Here is a 24,799-nt window from a genome sequence, read left to right on the forward strand (position 1 = left end):
GTACCTACAGAAACAAAAACACTGCTCTATACCTGAGGGGTGTCAACACCCCAGTCAAGAGGTACCAACTTCTACAGGAACTTTATTATATGCAAGTGATGTGACTTTCAAAAAACCCATCACATGTACAACTAAGCCTAAGCTCACAATATCCCCAACTATGTTACTGTAGCAGCTTACTCTCCAACAGAGATAAAAGATTCAAAAGAAACATTCCCCTTTGTTTTGATAGACTTGATATTAGATACAAATGGAAGATATTTGGTCCTGAAAGGTACCATACACAACACTGCGTTTACCTTTTCCTTTCGGCCAGCCATAGGCGGTGCAAATTTCTTTCCTGCAACCCATGGTATTTACACGATTCCCCCATCAACACAAACAGTGCTGACAGGGGAATCCCACCTGTCTTCTCTTCACAGAGGGGGGGGGAGGAACGGGAGAAGACAGTGATGATATTCGCAAGTAAATCCAGCAGGCTAGTTGTACCCAAGCTGATCGACTGACCAACTTGGTACATTCAGCCTGCCCATACAGGGTACGTATCTCAGCCAGTTCCTGCTGAACTAGCGGAGACTCAAACCATCTATGGCCAGCCTTACTTTTGCAAATATCTGCTTTTGAAATCACTCAAGTTCATTAATTAACCATACCACTTTACAAACCTACGAACTTCAAAGAAGGAATTTTAGTTCCAGCTGCAGACCTCAACATAGGTTCCTTTTCTAGCCACTCTACCATATCTTACAAACAACTATCATCTCAAAAAGCAACTGCATTAATTACTACTAGTAGATACCTGGAGATCCCTACACCCACAAGAGAGGAATTACAGATACTACGCCAATGGACACGTCATACTGCAAGATATTCGGATAAAATGCATGCATAGCAAAAAGTTTTTTTTTTTAATATGTTTTGGATGGAGTAGGGAAGGGTTAAGTATATTTTTTGTCAGTATATTTTTTCTGCGGTCTGTGTATCATTGGGGAGCTCTACCTTGACTTCCAGTCTCAAAATTAAATGCACACATGCCTAGCCAGGCTGGTTTGTTTCGCAATATCTTTTTTTTTTAATTTGTGTTTTTTAAAAAGTTCCCTAACAAAAACACAGGTTTACAACTTACAATTTTTAGTACATAAACTAATTAAATGAAAATTCTGGTGCCGAAACCGAAAATTCAAAATGCACTTGGCCGAAAACAGAAACCGAAATGCAGTTTTTAAAATTGAATATATATTTTGTGAAAAAAAAATATATACCCCAATTTTTTTGTAAAATATGAAAGAGGATGTTACGGCGAGTAAATAAGATACCAAACATGTCACGTTTAAAATTGTGCACGCTCATGGAATGGCATGTACTTAAAAATATCCATGGGTGATGCTTTAAAAATTTCTTCAGGTTAGCAGTGTAAAGTTACAGAGGAGGTCTAGTGCGAGAATTATTGTTCTTTTTCTGACTTTCGTGGCAATACCTCACGTGTGTGGTTTGAACACCATTTACATATGTGGGCATGGCCTATGTTCGCGTTCACCAATACGTGAGCGCACGGGGTGACGGGGGCACTTAAACTTTTTTTTTTCTTCTAAATTTACTTAATGGTTTTGGTTTTTTTTTTGCACTGTCCCTTTCATAAAAATTGGAATCACTTTTATTATCACAAGAAATGCATGCATCCCTTGTGATAGAAATAATTAGTGACAGATCCTTTTTATAGAGAGATATGGGGTCAATAAAACCCCATATCTCTCCTCTGCAATGTAAAGCATTGGATCAAAAAAAAAAAAAAGCATTGATCTAGTGCTTTAAAAAAAACTAAAACAAAAAAAAATGGCTGGAACAGGAAGTGACATCACTCCTCCAAAGGCATAGAGATGTGTGGCGGCCATCTTTCCTTCACTCATCTCCATGGCCTGCGCCGGGATCCATGGTTTCTCAGGTAAGGCTGAACTACCAAGCGGCGGCTGGTGGCGACAGCGGCTGGGTGGCAGCGACAGCGGATGGCCAGCGAAGAGGGGCGAGGTTTTTTCGGCACCTGCATCGGCGCTTTTTTTTTTTCATTTCAGCCGACGGCCGAAAGGAGTGTTTTTGGCTGAAACGTTTCGGTGCATCCCTAAATCTAATACATATATTCATCTTTACAAATATAAAATGTAAAAAGCATGCAGCCACCATATTTGGGCCAAGTCCAAATATGGCCAATTATGCTAGGGGAAACCATTCCCTAGAGTTCCCTAGGCACTTAAAACTGTACCAGTGGCAAAAACCTTCAGTGTACAAATTTTGTTTGTGCAGTGAAGGAGGGGACCCGTGCTCCCCTGAACGCTAAACTACCATCACTGGTGCAGGCAGTGTATATGACACCTTTACCGTAGGTTCACATCTAAGTGTTTTCTGCAGCTTTTTGCAGAAACGCAGTGCAGTCCATTTAACATGATTTCCTATAGGACATGTTCACATCTGAGCGTTTTCACCCAGTGCGTTTTTTTGGAAAGGGTCAGGGACTTTTTGAACCAAAACATTGCGTTTTTGGTTCTATAGACTTCAATGGAAACACTGCAGAAAAGCATGTGCTGCGTTTATTTTAAATCTGCCTAGCAACAAGAAAAAAAATGCGTCAACGCAAAACGCAATGCAGAAACGGCTCAAACGCAACCTGCATAGGTATGAATCTAGACTTAGACATCACTGGAACCTGAAAATACCTGCTAAGAGAGATACCAGCTCTTAAGACTGGCATGCCAGGCTGGTTCATCCTGGAAGAAGGACCTCAATGTTTTATTTACATTTTGTATTGAAAAAAAATACACATTTCAACTCTCCTAATGCTAAAACTGTGTAAAGACACATTTTCAGCACCATGGAAAGCATGTGAGTACATGAACAAGAGGATTACTGAACTACATTCATCTTGTTAAAGTTCTACTAAACCCCGAACCCTGAATTCACTCTGTCTGGTCTCCCACAGTACACAGAATATGGAAATGCTATTATTTTAGTAAATATAAACTGCTAAATACCTTTTCTCATCAACAGTTAGAGCAGTCTTGTGACTTCTGTCAGTGTCCAGCAGAGCACTGGTTACAGCTGGTAGGCGGAGATTTCATTCTGCTCTAGGTAGATGCAGAACCCCTGAATTCTGTCTGGACAGTGCTGATTGGCCCTGTGCTGATCACAAGCACTCTCTCAAGACAAAAAAAAAAAAAAGAAACACCTCTCTAGCAATACACACCAAACTGAGCATATGCAGAGTGTCTCCACATATGTCTTATCAGGAAATAAGAGGGGGCACTGGAAGAAGGGGAGGATCAGAGAAGTCAGGATCAAACAATGCAGAGGATTAACCCCTTAGGTTCTACAGTGAGTATATCAAGCATGCTTTTACTGCATATACAGACTGATTTTACTGTTGTGGATTTAGTAACACTTTAAAGGAGATGTATGGGGTTAACAAAAAATAAACATACACACTCACCTCACAGCATCAGTGCGATGGTGAAGCTATCCTACATCAGCTTTAAGACCAAGAACTGAGCGATCGCATGACCACTCTCGGTCTTCTTGGAGGAGAGAGCAGTGAATGTCAGCCACTGCTCTGTCCCTCCAGTACTCACTGGAGCGCCAGGCTGGGGAGGGGGCAGGCACAGCTGGCTTCGGCTTTTAGCCGCTTGCTGAAAGCCATAGCTAGCTGTCACTGGGTAGATTCTGACAATATGGTCGGGATCTTTCCAGAGCCTGCAGCGACTCAATGATGTCAGCTGACAGTGGGCTTTAGGCTTACTCTAGATCAAATTTTGGTATACAGTGGATATAAAAAGTCTACACACCCGTTAAAATGTCAGGTTTGTGTGATGTAAAAAAAAATGAGACAAAGATAAATCATTTCAGAACTTTTCCCACCTTTAATGCAACCTATAAACTATACAACTCAGTTGAACAACAAACTGAACTCTTTTAGGTAGAGGGAAGTAAAAATAAAAAACTAAAATAATATGGTTGCATAAGTGTGCACACCCTTAAACAAATACTTTGTTGAAGCACCTTTTGATTTTATTTCAGCACTCAGTCTTTTTGGGTATGAGTCCATCAGCATGGCACATCTTGACTTGGCAACATTTGCTCACTCTTCCTTGCAAAAACACTCCAAATCTGTCAGATTTAGAGGGCATCACCTGTGCACAGCCCTCTTCAGATCACCCCACAGATTTACGATTGGATTCAGGTCTGGGCTCTGGCTTGGCCGTTCCAAAACTTTCATCTTCCTCTGGTAAAGACATTCCTTTGTTGATTCGGATGTATGCTTTGGGTCGTTGCCATGCTGAAAGATGAAGTTCCTCTTCATGTTCAGCTTTCTAGCAGAAGCCTAAAGGTTTTGTGTCAATATTGACTGGTATTCGGGTATGTTCATAATTCCCTCTACCTTGACTATGGCCCCAGTTCCGGCTGAAGAAAAGCAGTCCCAAAGCATGATGCTGCCACCACCATGCTTCACTGTGGGTATGGTGTTCTTTTGGTGATATGCAGTGTTGTTTTTGCGCCAAACATATCTTTTGGAATTATGGTCAAAAAGTTCAACCTTGGTTTCATCAGACCATAACACATTTTTCCACATGCTTTTGGGAGACTTCAGATGTGTTTTTGCAGAACTTAGCCGCGTTTGGATGCTTTTCTTCGTAAGAAAAGTCTTCTATCTTGCCACTCTACTCCATAGCCCAGACATATGAAGAATACAAGAGATTGTTGTCACATGTAGTACTTGCCAGATATTCCTGTAGCTCCTTTAATGTTGCTGTAGGCCTCTTGGCAGCCTCCCAGACTAGCTTTCTTCTCGCCTTTTCACCAATTTTGGAGGGACGTCCAGTTCGTGGTAATGTCACTCTTGCGCCAGATTTTCTCCACCTGATGACGGTCTTCACTGTGTTCCATGGTATATCTACTGCCTTGGAAATTCTTTTGTACCCTTCTCCTGATACCTTTTAACAATGGGATTCCTCTGATGCTTTGAAAGCTCTCTGCAGACCATGGCTTTTGCTGTAGGGTACAACTAAGAAAATGTCAGGAAAGACCTACTAGAACAGCTGAACTTTATTTGGGGTTAATCTGAGGCACTTTGAATGATGGCAGGTGTGTACTGACTCCTATCGAACATGATTTTGAATGTGATTGCTTCATCATGAACACAGCTATATCCCTAGTTAATAGAGGGTGCGCACACTTATGCAACCACATTATTTTAGTGTTTTATGTTTACTTCCCACCCCCCAAAAAAAATTTGTTTTTCAATTGAGTTGTACAGTTTAAAGGTTACATTAAAAGGTGGAAAAAGTTCTGAAATTATTTATCTTTGTCTCATTTTTTTACATCACAGAAATCTGCCATTTTAACAGGGGTACCTTTTATATCCAGTGTATGGATTGGTATATGGAGGTTTTCAGTTTATACATTCACTTGTTTTTCTTTTGGCTGAACTAGATGGTCATTTTTTCAATCTGATGTTACACTGTTGGTGTTTGTGTGTATAAAAAAAAGAAAAAAAAAAAGAACATCCTACTAACTGATGATATGCTCAGTCCATATCTGTTCCACCACCTGGTTAAACCTCTATTCCTCCAGACGCAGAGGGCTCGATCACATCTGTGGCAGTGTCGCAAGCGTGGCAACACACAGTGAAGGACGCAGACTCCATTTTGTTTAGAGTATCCATTTCTCCCTTATTCTTCCCTCCCCCTCCGAGAGGAGACATTTGGCCAGAGTGTGAGTGCTGGTTGTGGGTCACTGGCAGGCCAAGGCATCTCTGAGCTAGGTGCCTAGCTGTCTCGGAAAGCTGTACCATTTCACACCTCGGAAGAGATAAGGTAAGCTTTCTCTGGAGTTGAGAGAGATTCCAACCTCATAAAACTTAACTCAGCGTAGGTGACAGAATCAGATAACCTCGGTTAAAACCATTTTTCCCCTATGTCTCATATCTTGGCATATGAGAGACTTACATAAAAACCGAACATATCATCAGATGGACGATGAGCAGATGAACAAATTGATGGGTCACTAACCTTGTCTCGGACGCACAGGAAAGCAGAAAAATAGATCTCGCGAACCATTTAGCATACACTCTCATAATTCATATCTAATCAATCCTCAGACTTGTCTGCATATTAATCTACCCGCGGGTGGGATGTCACTTGTGCATAGGAAAAGTTATAGGCCAAATATGAGTTATGGGAGATTTTTGCTCTAGTTGAAGCATCCACCCATCTCTCCCCGCCCTAAGCGGAGATTGGTCCTTGACTGCAGAGCCACCCCCTGCTGGGGAGTACAAAACCAGCTGTCAGGCCTAAGATAAGAAGTTGAAGACCTCTCCCATTTTTAACATCAATACCACCTGGGGAGACATGTGCCCTCTTGCTCTGAAACTTGGATCTGCTAACCCAGGACTTTGGCAAGTACCTTAACCCTTTCACCTCTCTCTGATTTCTCTTTGCTGTGCTATGGTTCCTTTATATATATATATATATATATATATATATATATATACATACACACACAGTTGTAAGAAAAAGAATGTGAACCCCTTGGGATTACGTGGAGTTTTGCATGAATTGGGCATAAAATGTGCTCTGAACGTTATCTAAGTCACAACAATAGAAGAACACAGTCTGCTGAACATAATACTACACAAACATTAGATGTTGCCATGGTTTAATTGCACATAACATGTAAACATTCACAGTGCACTGAGGAAAAAGTATGTGAACCTTTGGACTTAATAACTGGTTGACCCTCCTTTGGCAGCAATAACCTCAACCAAACGTTTCCTGTAGTTGCAGATCAGACCTGCACGACGATCTGGAGTAATTTTGGACCACTCCTCTTCACAAAACTGTTTCAGTGTAGCAATATTCTTGGGATGTTTGGTGTGAATCGCTCTCTTAAGGTCATGCCACAGCATTTCAATCGGGTTGAGGTCAGGGCTCTGACTGGGCCACTCCAGAAGGCGTATTCTGTGCTGTTGCAGCCATTGTTTTGTTGAATTACTTGCATGCTTTGGGTCATTGTCCTGTTGCACCACCCATCCTCTGCGGAGCTTCAGTTGGCGGACAGATGGTCGTACGTTTTCCTGAAAAATGTCTTGATAAACTCTGGAATTCATTTTCCCATCAATGACAACAATCTGTCCAGGCCCCGAGGCAGCAAAGCAGCCCCAAACCATGATGCTCCTTCCGCCATGTTTTACAGTGGGGATGAGGTTTTGATGTTGGTGTGCTGTGCCTTTTTTTCTCCACACATAGTGTTGTGTGTTCTTCCCACAACTCAGTCTTGGTTTCATCTGTCCACAGTATATTTTGCCAATAGTGCTGTGGAACATCCAGGTGCTCTTTTGCAAACTTCAAACGTGCTGCAATATTCTTTTTGGACAGCAATGGCTTCCTCCGTGGTGTCCTCCCATGTACTCCATTCTTGTTTAATGTTTTCCTTATTGTAGATGTGTCAACAAAAATGTTGACATGTGCCAGAGATTTCTGTAGGTCTTTAGCTGACACTCTGGGATTCTTCTTTACCTCATGCAGCATTCTGCACTGTGCTCTTGCAGTCATTTTTACAGGATGACCACGCCTAGGGAGAGTAGCAACAGTGCTAAAATTTCTCCATTTGTAGACAGTCTGTCTTACCGTGGACACATGAACATCAAGGCTTTTGGAGATACTTTTGTAACCCTTTCCAGCTTCATGCAAGTCAACAATTCTTGATCGTAGGTCTTCTGAGAGCTCTTTTCTGCGAGGCATGGTTCACATCAGACAGTGCTTCTTGAAACCAGTAAACCCAAAACAGGTGTGTGTTTTTTAAGGGCAGGACAGCTGTCAGCAACACATCCAATATCATCACACTGATTGGAGTCAAGGTTGGCTCACTCCTGGCTCCAATTAGCTCTGGGAGAAGTCATTAAGCTAGGGCCTCACATACTTTTTCCTCCCTGCACTGTGAATGTTTACATGTTTTGTGCAATTAAACCATGGCAACATCTAATGTTTGTGTAGTATTATGTTCAGCAAACTGTGTTCTTCTATTGTTGTGACTTAGATGACGTTCAGAGCACATTTTATGCCCAATTCATGCAAAACTCCACGTAATCCCAAGGGTTTCACATACATTTTCTTGCAACTGTATCCTAGTTACATCTTTTTTCTGTAAATATTTTTATTTCACCCGTTTGACCTTTTAGTAATAAATCTTTCTTTCTGAAAGTTTTGAACTGTTTCTATAGCTCTGTATTGCAATTTACGAATCCCTGCCTCTAAAGAGAACACTACTGTTTGTTTAACCCTCTGTATAATGGGCCGGTGTTATGCAGTCGATTATTTCAATCATTATAGTGTTATAGCTGATAACGCCGAGTTTCCTCTTTCTCTGTACAAAAAGGAGGTGGTGGCAGTGTGAAGGGTTAACTGCATAATTAACCTGACCCAGTAACAATCTCCCAGGCTGCCGGTACATCGATTGTGGTCCGTTAGCTGGAAAATCGTTGTGCAGGGTGCAGCTGGGTGTGGCATTGTTACGCACGTCACATCGCGGTTTCAGGTTGGCTAGTCCTTTGGTCACGAGTTTGGTGAGAAGGTCTGGGGACTGACGCCACGATCGTGACATATTGGTGGCAGCGATCGTGGGATTGTGACAGTCAGCCCTCTAAAAAAAAAAAGCTTTCCGCGGTGAATAGCTCTTCAAAGGGCAGGTGACTGGCATCTGGGAGGAAATACCCTGCATCCTCATTGCCCATTTTATCCCTGAAAAGCCTGTGCCACCATGCTGCAACCACGTGCATTGCATTCGGTTGCAGGGTGGTTGTGGTGTGGCCCCAATCACGTGGTATGATTTGTGTACAATAGGTCAGGGATGGCTTTTCTTTTTAAGTTTTTATGTAAATAATTCAGAATGGAACTTAACTTCCAAAAGGGAGTTAGTTCCATTTTAAACACCAAACTTCCAAAGCAGAATTGATTAAACATGTTTTAATTTTTTTTTTTCGGCCCTGACACCATTCGGGCCTAGGCCAGAAGGATGTGTATTTGGTCCTGAAGCCTCCCTAGATACTTAGAGCACATCTCCCAGAAGCCTGCAGGATCGGCACACAGAGTGGCCAGTGGTGGGCAGGCCAGGGTGCAGGTTCTGCACATCATCAGAGCTGGCTTCCTGCACCAGGAAGGTGCAGCCAGCTGAAGAGGACCAAGATATAAGAACCTATCACTTAAGTCGGCCATAGATGGATTAAATCTTAGCCGGTTCAGCAGGGACCATCCTAGATTTGATCCCTCTATGGCAGCAGTTCTCAACCTGTGGGTCGCATGACCCTTTCACAGGGGTTGCCTAAGACCATCGGAAAACACATATTTCCGATGGTCTTAGGAACCGAGACACCGCTCCTCTATCCGTCTCCAGGCGGGTTCGCCCACATGCAGATACGCCCACATACGAGTCTAAATCCTCATTAATATTCATGAGCATATTATCACAAAGCCTCCTACATCAAGCCCCGCCCCTATCATATCCAAGCACGACAGAGTAAACCGCAGAGAACAAGAGGGGGAAAAAAACGGCCGACCCGTGCCCTCTGCTGGCGGATCTGCACATTCCACATGATGTGCTCGCCCTTCCAACTGTATCCTTCAGGACCCATGGATAGAGCGGGACCAACGCAGCCATTTTCTCGTAGCGAGGGAGGCGAGAAAGCCATAAAAGAGCGGCTATTTTGTTGTGGCCCAACAGGAAATTTTACAAACAGAGAAAGAGTTGAACTGCTTGAGTGCCCTGCTCTGCCTATTGTGTGTTCCTGGACTGTGGCAAGGCTCCTGGAGCAGGTATGAGTGACAAAAATGTAATATTGTGTATAGGGCAGAGGACAGAAACAGTGCTGCTTGAGGTCCAGGGGCTTCTGTATGCATGAAGGGAACAGAAAGCAAAAGTCACTTCCAAAATAACTTTCTGGTATATAATCTGATCATTTCTGAATGCAAATACTACACAGTTACCATGGAGATGGGTATATAATATGATATGAGCTGGTGGTGTGTGTGTGTGTGTAGTAGGGTCAGGCTAGGGTGTAACAGTTCCTACAAAGATAATGATTTCCCAATTGTTTTCAATCAGTGCGTAACAATGAAAATACACCCTGCATATCATATTTACATTACGATTTATAATAGTAGCAAAATTACAGTTATGAAGTAGCAACAAAAATAATTTTATAGTTGGGGGTCACCACAACATCGATTGACTTCAGTACAACCAGCCTGTTGGGTTTCTTGCCATGCAAACGCTGCTGGTGGCTGTCGCCTCCAACAGTAATCATTGTGTTCTGACAGCAGGGAAGGCTCCTTGCCAGCAAAACACAATAGTGCTGCGGGAGGGAACACCTATCAACACTGATTGTATTGATGGGGATATTGAGCATTTTTCTTTCCTGCCACCACAGGTTGAAAATTTACAAATTTATGGCCTGCCTTAGCCATATGGATTATGGCAGGAGAATTTGAAAGGCCTAGCAAATTTGTGGTAAAACGACGTGTCCCCTAATAACTCATTTGATGGGTCTGTAAATAGGAGTTCTGCTATACATAGTTTAGCAGCTTTATCCTAAAACAGCTGAGAGTAGAACTGAGTACAAACTTCACTGTTTTCAATTGAGCATAAATATTGTCGAAAAGTACCCCCTCTCCCCCAAGCCAGCAGCCCTAAAGCCCTAAGTTTGGTCAGCGCTCTCACACTTTGAATGACAATTGCGTGGTCATACAACATTGTACCCAAACTAAAATTTTATCATTTTCTTCACACAACTAGAGCTTTCTTTTGGTGGTATTTAATCACCACTGGGGTTTTTATTTCTTGCTAAATTAACAAAAAAAGACCAAAAATGTTGAAAAAAAAACCACGTTTTTCTTTGTTTCTGTTATAAAAGTTTGCAAATAAATAATTTTTTTTCATAAATTTAGGCCAAAATGTATTCTGCTACATGTCTTTGGTGAAAATAACCCAAATTAGGATGTATTTTTTAGTTTGTAGGAAAGTTATAGAGTTCACAAACTATGGTATATATCTGAATATTGAGGAATCCTTAGGTACTGACAGCCAATCTAATTTCTTGAGGTCCTAGAATGTCAGAACAGGACAGATATCCCCCAAATGACCCCTATTTGCAAAGTAGACAGTCCAACGTATTTCATAAGAGGCATGGCAAGTTTTTGACGTTGTATTTTTTTTGTCATAATTTTTCGGAAAATTAAAAAAATTATTTTCACTATTTTTTTTTTTTTTTTTTACATACTGTCACCAGTGCAGTACAGCGTCATCATATAACTGACATTGCGGTGATCAGGGACACTGACTGGTGACAGTATGAAAAAAATCAAGTTACACTTACGGTAATGTCTTTTCCAGTACTCTTTCAGGACAGCACCTTGAGAGACCTCAGCTCCTCCCCAGCTGAGGAAACACCTCCACCCAAAATAAAAAGTTCTCCACTCCCCTCCGACCTCAGTTCTTAGATCGTACCTCCGGTCACCTGGGGAGACACATGAGACAACATGACCGCAATAAGACATTCTCATGTAACCAAATATCAACACTGGGTGGGCAATCGGTGCTGTCCTGAAAGACTACTGGAAAAGACGTTACCGTAAGTGTAACTTGATTTTTCCCCTTTCGTCTTTCAGGACAGCACCTTGAGAGGATAAGCGAGTACTCACCCATCGGGCGGGCTAACTGCTTGCAAGACCTTACGCCGAAAGGCCTGATCCTGCACCGAGACCAGGTCAAGTCTGTAATGCCTTACTAAAGTGTCATAGCTGGACCAGGTAGCTACCCTGCAGATTTGTCCTGGGGAAGCCCCTGCCAGCTCCGCCTGGGTAGTTGCTACCGCTCGGGTGGAATGTGCCCTGATTCCCTCCGAGGCCTCTAGGCCTTCTGCTCGGTATGCCCCTGTAATTGCCAGTTTTAACCATCTGACCAGTGTCCTTCTAGAAGCTTTCTTGCCCCTCCTGGCCCCTGCGAAAGAAACAAAAAAAGATTCTGTGCTCCTAAACCCTTTTGTCTTTTCAAGGTACAGGAGCACGCACCTTCTAACATCCAAAAAAATGTAGTTTCTCCTGATCTTTCCCAACCGGGTCAGGAAAAAATGAGGGTAGCACTATATCCTGCTCCCTCTGGAATCTCTGGGCCACCTTCGGAATGAAGGATGGGTCCGGCCTTAACACCACTCTATCCGGAAAAATCTGTAGCTAGGGGGCTCTGACTGTAAGGGCCTCCAGCTCACACACCCTCCTTGCTGTGGTAATCACCACTAAAAAGGCTGTCTTAATAGTAAGGTCCCTTATCGGGCAGGACTTCAGGGGCTCGAACGGGGCCTTAATCAGTACCCCTAGCACCTTGGCTAAGTCCCACCTTGGAAAAGGCCCGGACCTCGGAGGCCTCTGCCTCGCCAGGGCCTTAAAAAATCTCCCTACCAGTGCTTCCCTGGCTAAGGGCGTCTCTAAGAACACGCTGAGGGCCAAAACCTGGCCCTTGAGCGTGCTGACTGACAGCTCCTTGTCCGCCCCTGCTTGCAGGAACTCCAATACCGAGACCATGCTATGGGTCGGTACTGACGCCCTATCGCACCAGACCGTAAAGCAACCCCAAACCCTGCTATAAATGGCCTGAGTCTCCTCCTTTCTACTAGCCAGCAACGTCGTCACCAGCCTGGTTGAAAACCCCTTCGCTAAAAGGAGCTGCCGTTCAGAAACCAGGCCGATAGCCTCAGTCTCTCCAACCTGGGGCATAGGACTGGCCCTTGCGTCAGCAGATCCTTCCTTGGCGGTAACTCCCAGGGCGGGTGTGTGGCTAAGCTTTTTAGGGTAGCAAACCACGCTCGCCGCGGCCAGAAAGGGGCGATCAAGATGAGCGAGGTTTTTTCTGTCCTGAATTTTATTAACACCAGGGGGAGTAAGGGGACCGGGGGAAAAGCGTAGCACAGCGGGTAGTCCCACCTCTGTCCTAGCGCATCCACCGCTTCTGACCCGTCCCCGCGGCTCAGGGAGAAGAACCTCGGGACCCTGTTGTTCTTCTCTGAGGCAAAGAGATTTATGTCCGGGGACCCCCATCTCTTTACGATCGCCTGAAAACCCTCCGTGTTCAGGGTCCACTCTGATTCTCTGAGAAAAGTCCTGCACAGGAAGTCTGCCTTGCGATTTAGTTCTCCCTTCAGGTGTACCGCAGACAGGGAAGCTAGGTTCCTCTCTGCACAGGATAAAACCACTGCTGCTAGGGATCCGAGAGCCCTGCTCCTTGTTCCCCCGTCTGTTTATGTACGCTACTGCCGTAGCATTGTCCGTCAGAACCTGCACGTGCTGGCCCTTGATCCTGTCTTGGAAGGAGCGGAGAGCCTCCCCTACTGCCCTCAACTCTCTCCAATTCGAGGATTCTCTCCTCTCTACTAAGGACCACTCCCCCTGAACCACTAAGTCTCCCAGGTGGGCTCCCCACCCAAGAGCGCTGGCGTCCGTCGTGACTTCCCTGGTCACGAGGAAACACAACAGCCCCTGGGTCACGTTGGACGACCTCCTCCACCACCACAGAGACCTCTTCACACTGGGGGGAACAAGGACCTGGTCCTCCAAGGATTGAATCCTTCTGTCCCAAATCCTCAGAACCCACAGCTGTAGGGGACGCAGATGGAAGCCTGCCCACTGCACTGCTGGGATGGAAGACGTTAATAACCCCAGTACCGACATGGCCTGCCTCACTGTTACTGACCTGCTCCCCTGTAACAATCTGACCCCTGCTTCTAATTTGGTAACCTTTTCTGAAGTTAAGATGGTCCTCTGCCTTACAGAATCCAGAATGTACCCCAAGTAAACCGCTCTTTGGGAGGGCACCAGACAGGACTTCCCCAGGTTCAAAAGCCACCCCAGGTTTTCTAGATGACCCCTTACTGTGGCAATGTTCTGCTGTAGCTGGAACTCTGAGTCTGCGAAGAGCAGCAGGTCATCCAAGTAGGCTATAACCGCAATCCCTTTCATGCGGATGGGAACCAGTGCCTCTGTCAGAATTTTCGTGAACACCCTTGGCGAGGAAGATAGTCCGAACGGCAGAACCCTGAACTGCCAATGCCGTATTCCCGCTTCCCCCTGTACCGCCAACCTGAGAAAATGTTGTGAGGGTTCCGCGATGGGCATGTGAAGGTATGCGTCCCTTAAATCTATGGAGGCCATAAATGTCCCTGGTGGGAGTAGGGCTTTGATCGTGAAAATGGAGTCCATACGGAACCTCCTGTATCGCACCAATCTGTTCAGGGGCTTCAGGTTCAGAATCAGCCTGATTGCCCCCGACTGCTTCTGAACCATGAACACGTGGGAATAAAATCCTTTCCCCTTTTCCCCCTCTGGGACCTTGCTGATGACTCTCTGGTCCCCCAGATCCCTTAGTGCGCCCCTTAGGGCAGAGGCCCTCGCTGGGCCCCTTGGCCGGGCAGTCACAAAGAACCTTCCTGGTGGCGGCTCCAAAAACTCCAGCCGATAACCCCTTCTCACGATATCTAGAATAAAGGGGCTAGCGACCGCTACTTCCCACTGTGGGAGAAAGGCCGCCAATCTTCCTCCCACAGGAGGAACCAAGTCACCGTGGCTTCTGGGGCAGCTCAGGAGGGCAAAAATCGCCCCTCCCCTGCCCCTACCTCTCTGCCCCCACGACCTACTCTGTCCTTCTGGCCTGAGGTTCTGTCTCTTGACTGGGCGAGCCTTTCGCGTCCCTCCCTCCTTCAACTTCCTTTTTAGGGGGAAGGACTTTTTCCTGTCTGCCGTCTGGTCTAGAATCTCCTCCAACTGCAGCCCGAACAGGAAATATCCCGTAAAGGGGATGCCACACAACCTCACCTTTGAAGTAATATCGCCCTGCCAAGTCTTCAACCATAGAGCTCTCCTAGCAGAGTTCGTCAGGGCTGCTGACCTGGCCCCCAGCCTTACTGATTCTGCGGACGCATTCGCGATAAATCCCACACCCTGTAACAGGGTCTCAAAAGAAGCCAAAATTTTTTCTTTGGGGGAGTCTGCTACAATATGGGCCAGCAACTGTGTCAGCCAGTATTCTAGGTTCCTGGCCACAACAGTTGTGGCCATGGCAGGCTTCAAGTTGGACAGGGTTGAATCCCAAACCTTCTTGAGGAGAGATTCTGACCTCCCGTCCAGTAAATCCGACAAGACCCCCGTATCCTCAAATGCTAGGTCTGTCCTCCTCGCTGTTTGAGAAAATGCTGCGTCAAGTTTGGGGTTTTTATTCCACACAGTCTCCGGATCCTCACTAAATGGGAATCTCCTTTTCAAAGCTCTAGAAAAGAAGGGCTTCCTTTCCGAATCCTGCCACTCTTTTTTGATGGTATCCACTAAAATATCGTGTACAGGAAACACTCTGTGCCTTTGTTCCTCCAACCCGATACATTTGATCGTGCAAGGACAAGGTCTTAACCTCCTCCTTGATGTCTAGGGTCTCGTATTTAGCCCCTAAGAGGTCATCAACCTCCTCTAGGGACCATTTGTAACGAGAAGGACCCCTGCCTTCACCTGAGGGGCCCTCCCCAGCAGACTCCTCCTCCGACTGGGAATCCCCCAAGGGCCCCTCATCCTCTCCTGCTATGAGGAGCTCCCTGCTCCGACCTACTGCGGCCACCAGGGGGGGTCGCATGGTGTGGTTGGGGAACGGCTAACCTTTCCATAAGATTTTTAGAAGAGTCGAAGGTACTGGTCAGTTCCTTCACTGACCTGACCAAGTCACCATGCTCTGGCCTCTCTTCCTTTACCAACTCCTCTATACACAGGCCGCAAAGAACCTTCATCCAGGATTCTTTTAGAATTTCTTTGCAGGATGGGCATCTGCGCTTAGGCTCCTGGTGCTTCAGTTTTGCCCGGGCCTTGTCCTGAAAGACGCAGAGGGCAGAAAGGAAGCCTAACACCCACTGCTATCACCTAACTCTCCCCCCCCCCCTTCCCAGCAGGGCTTAAGGGCCTGACCCCTCCACAGACCCCCTATCCTGCCCATGAAGACCCTCACCACCAGAGGGTCTGGGAATACCCCAGGAGCTAGGGGCCACCAGGTAGGGGAGGACTCCTCAGAGTCACCTTACCTGAGAATGGCTGGTGCTGGCATCCCCTGGTCCCGGTGCCTCCGACATCCTTCTCAGGAGGGTGGTCGCCTCGTGCTGGCCTGTCCCCCAAGCTGTTCCGCACCGCACCGCCTTTTAAATTTCGCGTCGTGGTTCTAGGGCCATGACCGGAAGCCGTGGCTCTGGGAGAAGCCCCGCCCCTTCCGCCGGAAACCGCTGTCCCCCGACGTCCAGCCCAGCAAGGTCCACTGCCTGCCAGCATGGGAAGGAGTGGGACTCCTCTCCAGACCTCACCACGGCCGCCCCAACTCGCCGGAGTGGGTCGGGGGGCGAGAGCAGGTACGTACTGTCCCCTAGGGTGCACGCTCACTGCACGGCAGCCTGCCCAGGGAGGATCGCAGCCGGACACTCCGGCCTTCATTCCCGGCTGCCCAAAGCCTCTCAGCCGGCTCTCCGCCCCTCGGCTCCCCTGCCTGTCTACCTGACAGCACCTTGCGCCTCCTCACGTGTCTCCCCACCGGAGGAAACACCTGAACTGAGGTTGGAGGGGAGTGGAGAACTTTTTATTTTGGGTGGAGGTGTTTCCTCAGGTGGGGAGGAGCCGAGGTCTCTCAAGGTGCTGTCCTGAAAGACGAAAGGGGAAAAATATATATATAATTTTATTTAATTTTTTTTATTTTTAAATTTATTAAATTTTTTTTCTTTTTTTTAAGATTTTTTTTCATATTTCACTATGACCAAAGTAATATAATGTTACCATAGTAACATTGTACTACTTTGGGGAAGTGATCAGTATTTTTTTTTTTTTCACACGATTTGCTTATAGTAAAGAATTACTTTGCTATAAGCAAGCATTTACCTGAATGACATCGATTCATTCAGGGTTTTTTTTTTTTTTTTTTGTGCTTAGCGGTGATTTGGCCACGGCTAATTACATGACACAGCTGGGCTGTGATTGGCCCAGCTTGTGCATGTGATCGCTGTGACCATTCACAGCTAGACACTAGTATACAATGGATGGCATGAATGAAACCATCCATTGTATACAACTGTCATGTGACCTGCTGTGATTGGTCACAGCAGGTCACATGGTACTGGCAACAGTGCCGGTACTCAGATCTGTCATCGGCCGTGTCCGAGGTACACGGCCAGTGACAGATCGCGCCACTGCACGGCTCTGCAGGAGCACAAACTGCGCATGCCCAGGACGACGCCATATGGTGTCCACCCGGAACGCTGAAGGTTTATGTTGGCCGCCAAACGGCCATTGGCCGGGCGGCTAATGGTTAAAAAATAATTTCAGGCCTGAAGACGACACAAAACCCCCAATTATTATATATTTTCTGAAAGCAGAGACCCTAGAGAATAATAGTGGTAGTTACAATTTTTTATGTCACACAATATTATCAAGGTCTAGAAAATGCTAAATTTTAGTAAAAAATACACTTTTAATTTTAGGAAACAAAAATCAATAAATTATCCAATTTTTTGTAAAATATAAAAGATGAGGTTGCATTGAGTAAATAGATATCCAACATGTCAAACCTTAAATTTGCGTACGCTTGTGAAATGGCAACAAACTTAATACCCTATATTTTCTATAGGTAATGCTTTTAAAGCCGCTCATAGGTCATCAGTAGAGTGTTACGGAGGTGGTCTGGTGCTAGAATTATATTGCTTGGGTGTACCTTTAATTTTTTATTTATATAATTTTTTTTTTAATTAAACTTTTTTTTCATCAAGAGGGGACAAAAAGTCCCCTATGTACTGATTTTTTGGTGACAGGTTCTCTTTATTGAGACATCCAAGGTCTAAATGACCCTGGATGTCTCCCCTGTGCTCCACTGAATGTAATGCAGTGCACATCGATGGCCGGGAATATGTCAACGGGAACCCGAAAGTGACGTCACATCACTTCCAGGTCAGGAGAATGTGACCGCTCTCCTCTCTCCCCTATACCATATCCCACCGGCGCACACTGAGCCAGTCCTGGGCCCGCAGATGGGCATGGGGAGCCCAGGACATATGGCAGGCAGGGAGGAGGGAGAAGGCTGGCACCATAGTGGGCTGTGTGGAAGCAATCGGGCGGCAGCCCAAATGCATCCACCTGACAGATGAGCCCTGCTGCTTGCCCGCAGCAAAGCTAAAGGTTAAAAAAAAAATAAAAACAAAACTACCTGACCGATACTATGGTGCCTGGAAGTATTCATACTCCTTAAAATTTTTTCCACATTTTATTATGTTATGACCAAAAACGTAAATGTATTTTATTGGGATTTGATTTGATAGACCGACACAAAGCGGCACATAATTGTGAAGTGGAAGAAAAATTATAAATGGTTTTCAAAATTCTTTTACAAATAAATATGTGAAAAGTGTGGCGTGCATTTGTATTCAGCCCCCGAGTCAATACTTTGTACCACCTATCACTGCAAATACAGCTGCAAGTCTTTTTGGGGATGTCTCTACCAGCTTTGCACATCTAGAGAGAGTGACATTTTTGTCCATTCTTCTTTGCAGAATAGCTCAAGCTCTGTCAGATTGGATGGAGAGCATCTGAACAGCAATTTTCAAGTCTTGCCACAGATTCTCAATTGGATTTAGGTCTGGACTTTGACTGGACCATTCTAACACATGAATATGCTTTGGTCTAAACCATTCCATTGTAGCTCTGGCTGTATGTTTAGGGTCGTTGTCCTGCTGGAAGGTGAACCTCCGTCCCAGTCTCAAGTCTTTTGTAGACTCTAACAGGTTTTCTTCTAAGATTGCCCTGTATTTGGCTCCATCCATCTTCCCATCAACTCTGACCAGCTTCCCTGTCCGTGCTGAAGAAAAGCATCCCCACAACATGATGCTGCCACCAGGTTTCACAGTGGGGATGTTGTGTTCAGGGTGATGTGCAGTATTCCTTTTCGCCACACAAAGTGTTTTGCTTTTTGGCCAAAAACTTCAATTTTGATCTCATCTGACCAGAGCATCTTCTTCCACGTTTGCTGTGTCCCCCACATGGCTTCTCGCAAACTGCAAACAGAACTTCTTATGGCTTTCTTCATGTCACTCTTCCATAAAGGTCAGATTTGTAGAGTGCGTGACTAATAGTTGTCCTGTGGACAGATTCTCCCACCTGAGCTGTGGTTCTACTTTTGGTGCAATTTGCATAGACATCTGTGTCGGATATCTTGCCAATCGCCCCTGAAATCAGCATCTCACCTGACTTTGAAATTGTGTGACTTCACTGTAAGTCGCACGATTTCAAAGTTGGGCTTGATGTGACCGGGAGGTAACGTTTTCTAACAAACCTCTGAGGGCTTCACACCACAGCTGTATTTATACTGAGATTCAAATTCCACACAGGTGGACTCTATTTACTGAGGTGACTTCTGAAGGCAATTGGTTCCACTAGATTTTAATTAAGGTCCTTTCACGTGGGCGGTCAGTTTTTTTCATCAGTTCAGTCACTGTTTTTCAAAGAAAAAATCATTGAGTTTACATCCGTTTTTGGTCCGTTAATACCGTTCACATCAAGCCCGACTTTGAAAGCATGCAACTTTGAAGTGGCACGATTTCAAAGTCAGATGACATGTCGATCTCAGGTGTGATTTTCAAGACATCTGAAGTCAATTCACAAAAGGAAATAAATAAATTCATGCGGTAATTAAGTAATGGTCCAGGCATGCGGTATGTACTGTATCTGTCAGTACTGTCATGGGGTGTTAAGGAATGGGTGGCTGCCGAGTCCCTAACAACCTATAAGTCATCAGTTGTCAACGGGGTTCCGATAAGCCCTCTGTCTGCAGTCACACACAACCACAGCCCAGGGTTGTGGGGAAGAAGCCCTTGTCCCCATCAACATGGGGACAAGGTACTTTGAGGGGGTGGGGGGAGCCCCCCACCCCAAAGCACCCCCCCATGTTGAGGGCAAGTGGCTTGGTATGGCTTGGGGGGTTGCTCGCTCATCGCCCCCTTCGCTGACCAGCTGGGCTGCATACAGTTCATTGACATCTGTTTTCTTTCAGAAGAAAAATAAGGTTTTCTTCCATTCAAAAAAACATTAACAGATGTGGACATTACCAGATAGAAATATATGCATGTCTGTTTTTTACCTGTAAATGGACAGATGAAAAACGGACATACAGAACACCCGTGTGAAAGAGGCCTTAGGGGTATTGGAGTAAAGGGGGCTGAATACAAATGCACACCACACTTTTTAGATATTTGTAAAAAAATTGGAAAACCATTTATCATTCTCCTTCCACTTCACAATTATGTGCCACTTTGTGTTGGTCTATCACATCAAATCCCAATAAAATACATTTATGTTTTGGTTGTAACATGACAAAATGTGGGAAATGTCAAGGCGTATGAATACTTTTTCCAGGCACTGTACATATCCTGGGTGTCGGGCAATATGAATTCAACATCCCTGATACATCGCAAAGCCTAGAAAAAAAAACTCCCACATATGACATCAGCCCGTCCTGCCCTGTTGCTAGGACGTTGCTTAAACATTTTCAGCCATTACTGCTCATCCCACCATAATAGGAGTGAGCTCTCAAATTTCTGTACACGTGTGGTCCACTATCCTCTTCATCGCAGCATCACCGAGCTCAGAGCTACTGTGGGAGACAGTGTGCAAGCGATGAGGTTTGAATTGTCTGCAAGTGTCTTAGCAGCCTCCTAGCACCACAGCAGGATGGATACCATCTCTGGGAGTTTTTAAGGCAGGCTTCAGGAGGTATGTATGGCAAGAACATTAAACCAGTATTAAACCCCCCAAAAAATGCAACATATTGCAGTTTACTAATCATTAGATGTAGTGGCTGCATTAGTTTTTTTTTTTGTTTTTTTTTAAGTTTTTTCCCCTCTGTTTCCACCTGGTGATCTGGCCTCCTGTATTAGAGTGCCTACACTGACTGAAGGAGCAACAGAGACAACTTTGGACAGCAGCATTGTCAGTTTAAGCGGGTGGGGGGAGTATCAGGGGTACTAGCAGATTTAGAAAAACAAACTGAAGCCAAACTCCAGCTAATACTTTTTAGGCAGTTAAAGAAAGTTTTTCCTTTTAGGATAAAGTTTTTTCACAATGGAAACAATGACCATTGAAATCCCAACTGTAAGTGGTAAATGATTTGTCTCAACCCTCTAACTGCTACATTTGTAAGAGCTTGTTCTGTTGAAAAAAATAAACTTACTGGCAGGATCCCCAGGTGAAAATAAAATAAAGAAAGCCTAAAAAAGAAACCAAATGCAGCCATCACATCTAAGAAGATCACCAAGTGAAAACAGAGTGAAAAAGCCAAAGAAAAGAGAACTGAAGCAGCCAGCACATCCAATAGCTGGAAAGTTGCAAATTAATACATTTTTGGTTTTAATACTGCTTTCACAGTAATTGTAAGTACTGTCCCTTGTGCTGATTTTTTTTTTGTATTACTAAACTAGGGCATTAGGAGCTCATGCACATTGGTGACCAAGCTTGTCCTGTGTAGCACTACTGACGGATGTGTGTGCATCCACCTCGAGGCTGCACACAGACAGCCGATAGACGTGGATGCACATGCAGTGCCTGTACAGACACAATAACCTGCCAAAGACTGACATGCAGGCGGTGGGGGGGTTGTGCACAGATCCAAACGCCGACACTGTGCATTGACATCTGCTCCTGCCCTCAACAATCTATAACCATACTATAGCTTCCACAAATGAAAAGCGATTTATGAATGGAGGAAGGGAGGATGCATGAGCCTCCTCTATTCACGGATCACTTTTACTTTTCATTCATGGGAGCCCTGAATGAAGAAGGGGGTGACAGAAAGGGCGGGCATAGTGGCACTCCTGTCCAGTGCAGTATATGCAGAGCTGCTGGCTGATGCGTGAGCCTCCACCTTGGAGCTGCATACAGAAGCAGATGCACATGCAGCACGTGCGCGAATACAATAAGCCGGCAAAGAATGACATGCAGGCAGGAGCGGGTGCATGGATCCATACACTGACACTGTGCACTGAAATCTGCCCGCGTCAGTACATAGCCATACTATAGCTTCCACAAATGAAAATCGATGAAGGATGCATGAGCCTCCTCTATTCATGGTTCACTTTTCATTCATGGGAGCTATGAATGGAGGCGGGGGTGACAGGAAAGGCAGGCATAGTTGGCACTCCTGTCCAGTGCAGTATGTGTAGAGCTGCTGGCAGATGTGTGTGCCTCCACCTTGGAGCTGCATACAAGAGAAGCAGTTGCACATGCAGCACGTGCTCGGACACAATAACCTGCCAAAGATTGACATGCAGGCAGGAGCGGGTGCATGGATCTGAACGCAGTGTCGATCTGTACACCTGCTGCTGCCTGCATGTCAAAGCTTGTGTCCATGCAGGCGCAGCGCACGTATCCTCTTGTATGGGTTGCAGCACCAAGGTGGACATGTGGGCATCATCCAGCAGACAAGTTTGCTGTTCCATGTGAATGAGCCCCTTCTGCAGACTGTGATGACATCCAGTAGGACTGTACGCTCTCACCTGGCCAGCTCCAGCTCCCTGTCCCTGGACATGTCAGTCAGGCTGCCCCCTGATCCTCCCAGCTCTCCGGCTCCTCTCCTGTCAGTGGCTCCTCCAGCCCCCGCGCAGCTCTTGGTGCGGAAGATCCTGGACAGGCGGATCCTGAACGATCCCTTCCTGGGTGCCCCTTTCCTGGCGGAGGCCCCGGCCTGCCCGCTCTCCCCGGCCTCCTCCTCCTCCTCCAGCCTCCTGGCCTCGGGTGCCTCCAGCACCAGCAGCGCATCGCTGGTCTCCTCACACGGACAGCCGGCTCCCCGCAGCCCCAGCGCTCCCAGCTGCAGCTCCAAGCCTTCGTCCCCGGGATGCGCGGCCTTCCGGTGGCGGCACAGTTCAGCCGGCTGAGGGGCCCCCTCTTCAGGCACGGCTTTTTCCCCGGGCCCCGGGTCTAAGGCAGCCTCCTCCTCCTCCCCCCGGAGTGTATTCCGGAACACCATGAGCCTTGGCCGGGCGGCCTCTTCGCCTGTTTCTGCTCCGCAGCCCAGCAGCCGGCTTAGCACCCGGTAGGACGCGGCCTCCTCTTCTGCCGCTGCCCCTCGCATATTCCCGGTAGTCTCACAGGCCTCGGCCCCAGCCTCGGCCTCTCCCAACTTCGCCCACCGAGCTCCAGCAGCTCCCTCATCGGAGCCCTCCCCTGTTTCCGATACTCAGAGGCCTCACTTCCGGCTAGCAGACGGACAGCTGCGGAACCCAATTCTGAGCAGGAGATGTAAGCTCCGCCCTCCGACCGGTCACATGTTCTCGGAAGAGGCAGCTACCGCAAAAGTGTCCGGCCTCAGGGAAAGGCCATATTATTGGAGGTTATCAAGTTTTACCTTTATTCCACATAAAGTAACTGCATAGCTCCCAACTGTCTCTGATTTCGAGGGACTAGGATTGGTGTTCTTCCCCTCTCCACAAACTACACACCCACATCCCTCAGTACAGACCCCCTCTTCCTGCCAGCCCATATCATCCGAATAGACCACCCTAAATACAGGCTCCCTCTTAGAACAGACCACCCTTCCTTTAGCCCACACCTTAGTTCCCCACCATAGAACTGTACAGATCTCCAGAAGTCTCTCTTGGGAGGGGGAGTAACAGAGTGGGGATGGAGAAGAAGAGGTGGGTGAGCAGAGTTGGGGTGCAGAAGAGGGGGTGAGCAGAGTTGGGGGGATGGAAGGGGGGTGAGCAGAGTTGGGAATGGAGAAGGGGTGAGCTGAGTTGGGGGTGATGAAGAAGAGGGGGTAAGCAGAGTTGGGAATGGAGAAGGGGTGACCTGACTTGGTGGTGAGCAGAGTTGGGGGGATGGAGAAGAGGGGGGGTGAGCAGAGTTGGGAATGGAGAAGGGGGAACTTAGTTGGGAGTGATGAAGAAGGGGGTGAGCAGAGTTGGGGTGATGGAGAAGAGGGGGTGAGCAGAGTTGGTGAAGGGGGGTTATGAGCAGAGCTGGGCTGTTCTGGGCAGTTAGAACATGTGTATTGGGAGACAAAGCAGAGGCTACTGGGAGAGAAGACCCTGGGACAGGTGTGGGAAGTCCAGGGACATAACGGTCGGGGTCTGCTGACAAGCACACAGAAGTTGCTGAGTACAAGCAGTGTGCGATGACACTGAGGAATCTGACTCGGCCCAGAACAGTCAGCAGATAGACTTCTATAGGAGAACTCACAGTGGCTGTGGCCTTTCTGGCAGTGGGCACTAGGGTAGGCAAGGGTGCAGACATGGTGTTGCTGCACATACACCAGATGTGACCAAAATCATTCTTGTGCTACTGGGTGTCTCTCTCCATTCACTTCATTCACCACCACATTGCCCTTATCCTTCAATAACCTGGAGATAAGCCACGCAGAAGGGGACAGTCCAGCAGTGTCATGAGGCACAGTAGATACCCAGCCCCACCTCAGCTGATCCCACCAATCACCAGCTGAGCCACGACCAGGACTGGAGACTGAAAGGAGCCATAGGGTGGGCGTGATGGAGAATAATGTGACAGGGCCCCCTGGAGCAAGAGCAGGATCGCAATTACGACCCCTCTAACTACGCCAGTGGGGTCACCCCTTTGGTGGGTGTCACCCAGATGCAGTCCTCACCCCTATAGTGACACCAGGCCTTTCCCTCATTTTGAACAAAGTCCCTCTGTCCCTCTTTCCT

At 46.6% G+C, this 24,799-nt stretch overlaps 1 protein-coding gene across 2 annotated transcripts in view; it reads right to left on the reverse strand.

The window, feature by feature from the left end:
- The window catches only part of SOCS7 (suppressor of cytokine signaling 7), a 72,526-nt gene extending 49,187 nt beyond the window's left edge, over window positions 1-23,339 (reverse strand). For both annotated transcript variants that reach the window (XM_089690032.1, XM_089690031.1), the window contains exon 1: window positions 22,634-23,339. In XM_089690032.1, coding sequence (XP_089546158.1) covers window positions 22,634-23,211 — 578 coding nt within the window. In that variant the 5' untranslated portion in view covers window positions 23,212-23,339. The remainder of the gene's footprint in view (window positions 1-22,633) is intronic.
- Window positions 23,340-24,799: the final 1,460 nt, after the last annotated feature.

Source organism: Staurois parvus, unplaced genomic scaffold (genome assembly GCF_062004578.1).
Source record: "Staurois parvus isolate SC_StPar_1 unplaced genomic scaffold, SC_StPar_1.0 ptg000511l, whole genome shotgun sequence".
In the NCBI taxonomy this organism is placed as follows: Eukaryota; Metazoa; Chordata; class Amphibia; order Anura; family Ranidae; genus Staurois; species Staurois parvus.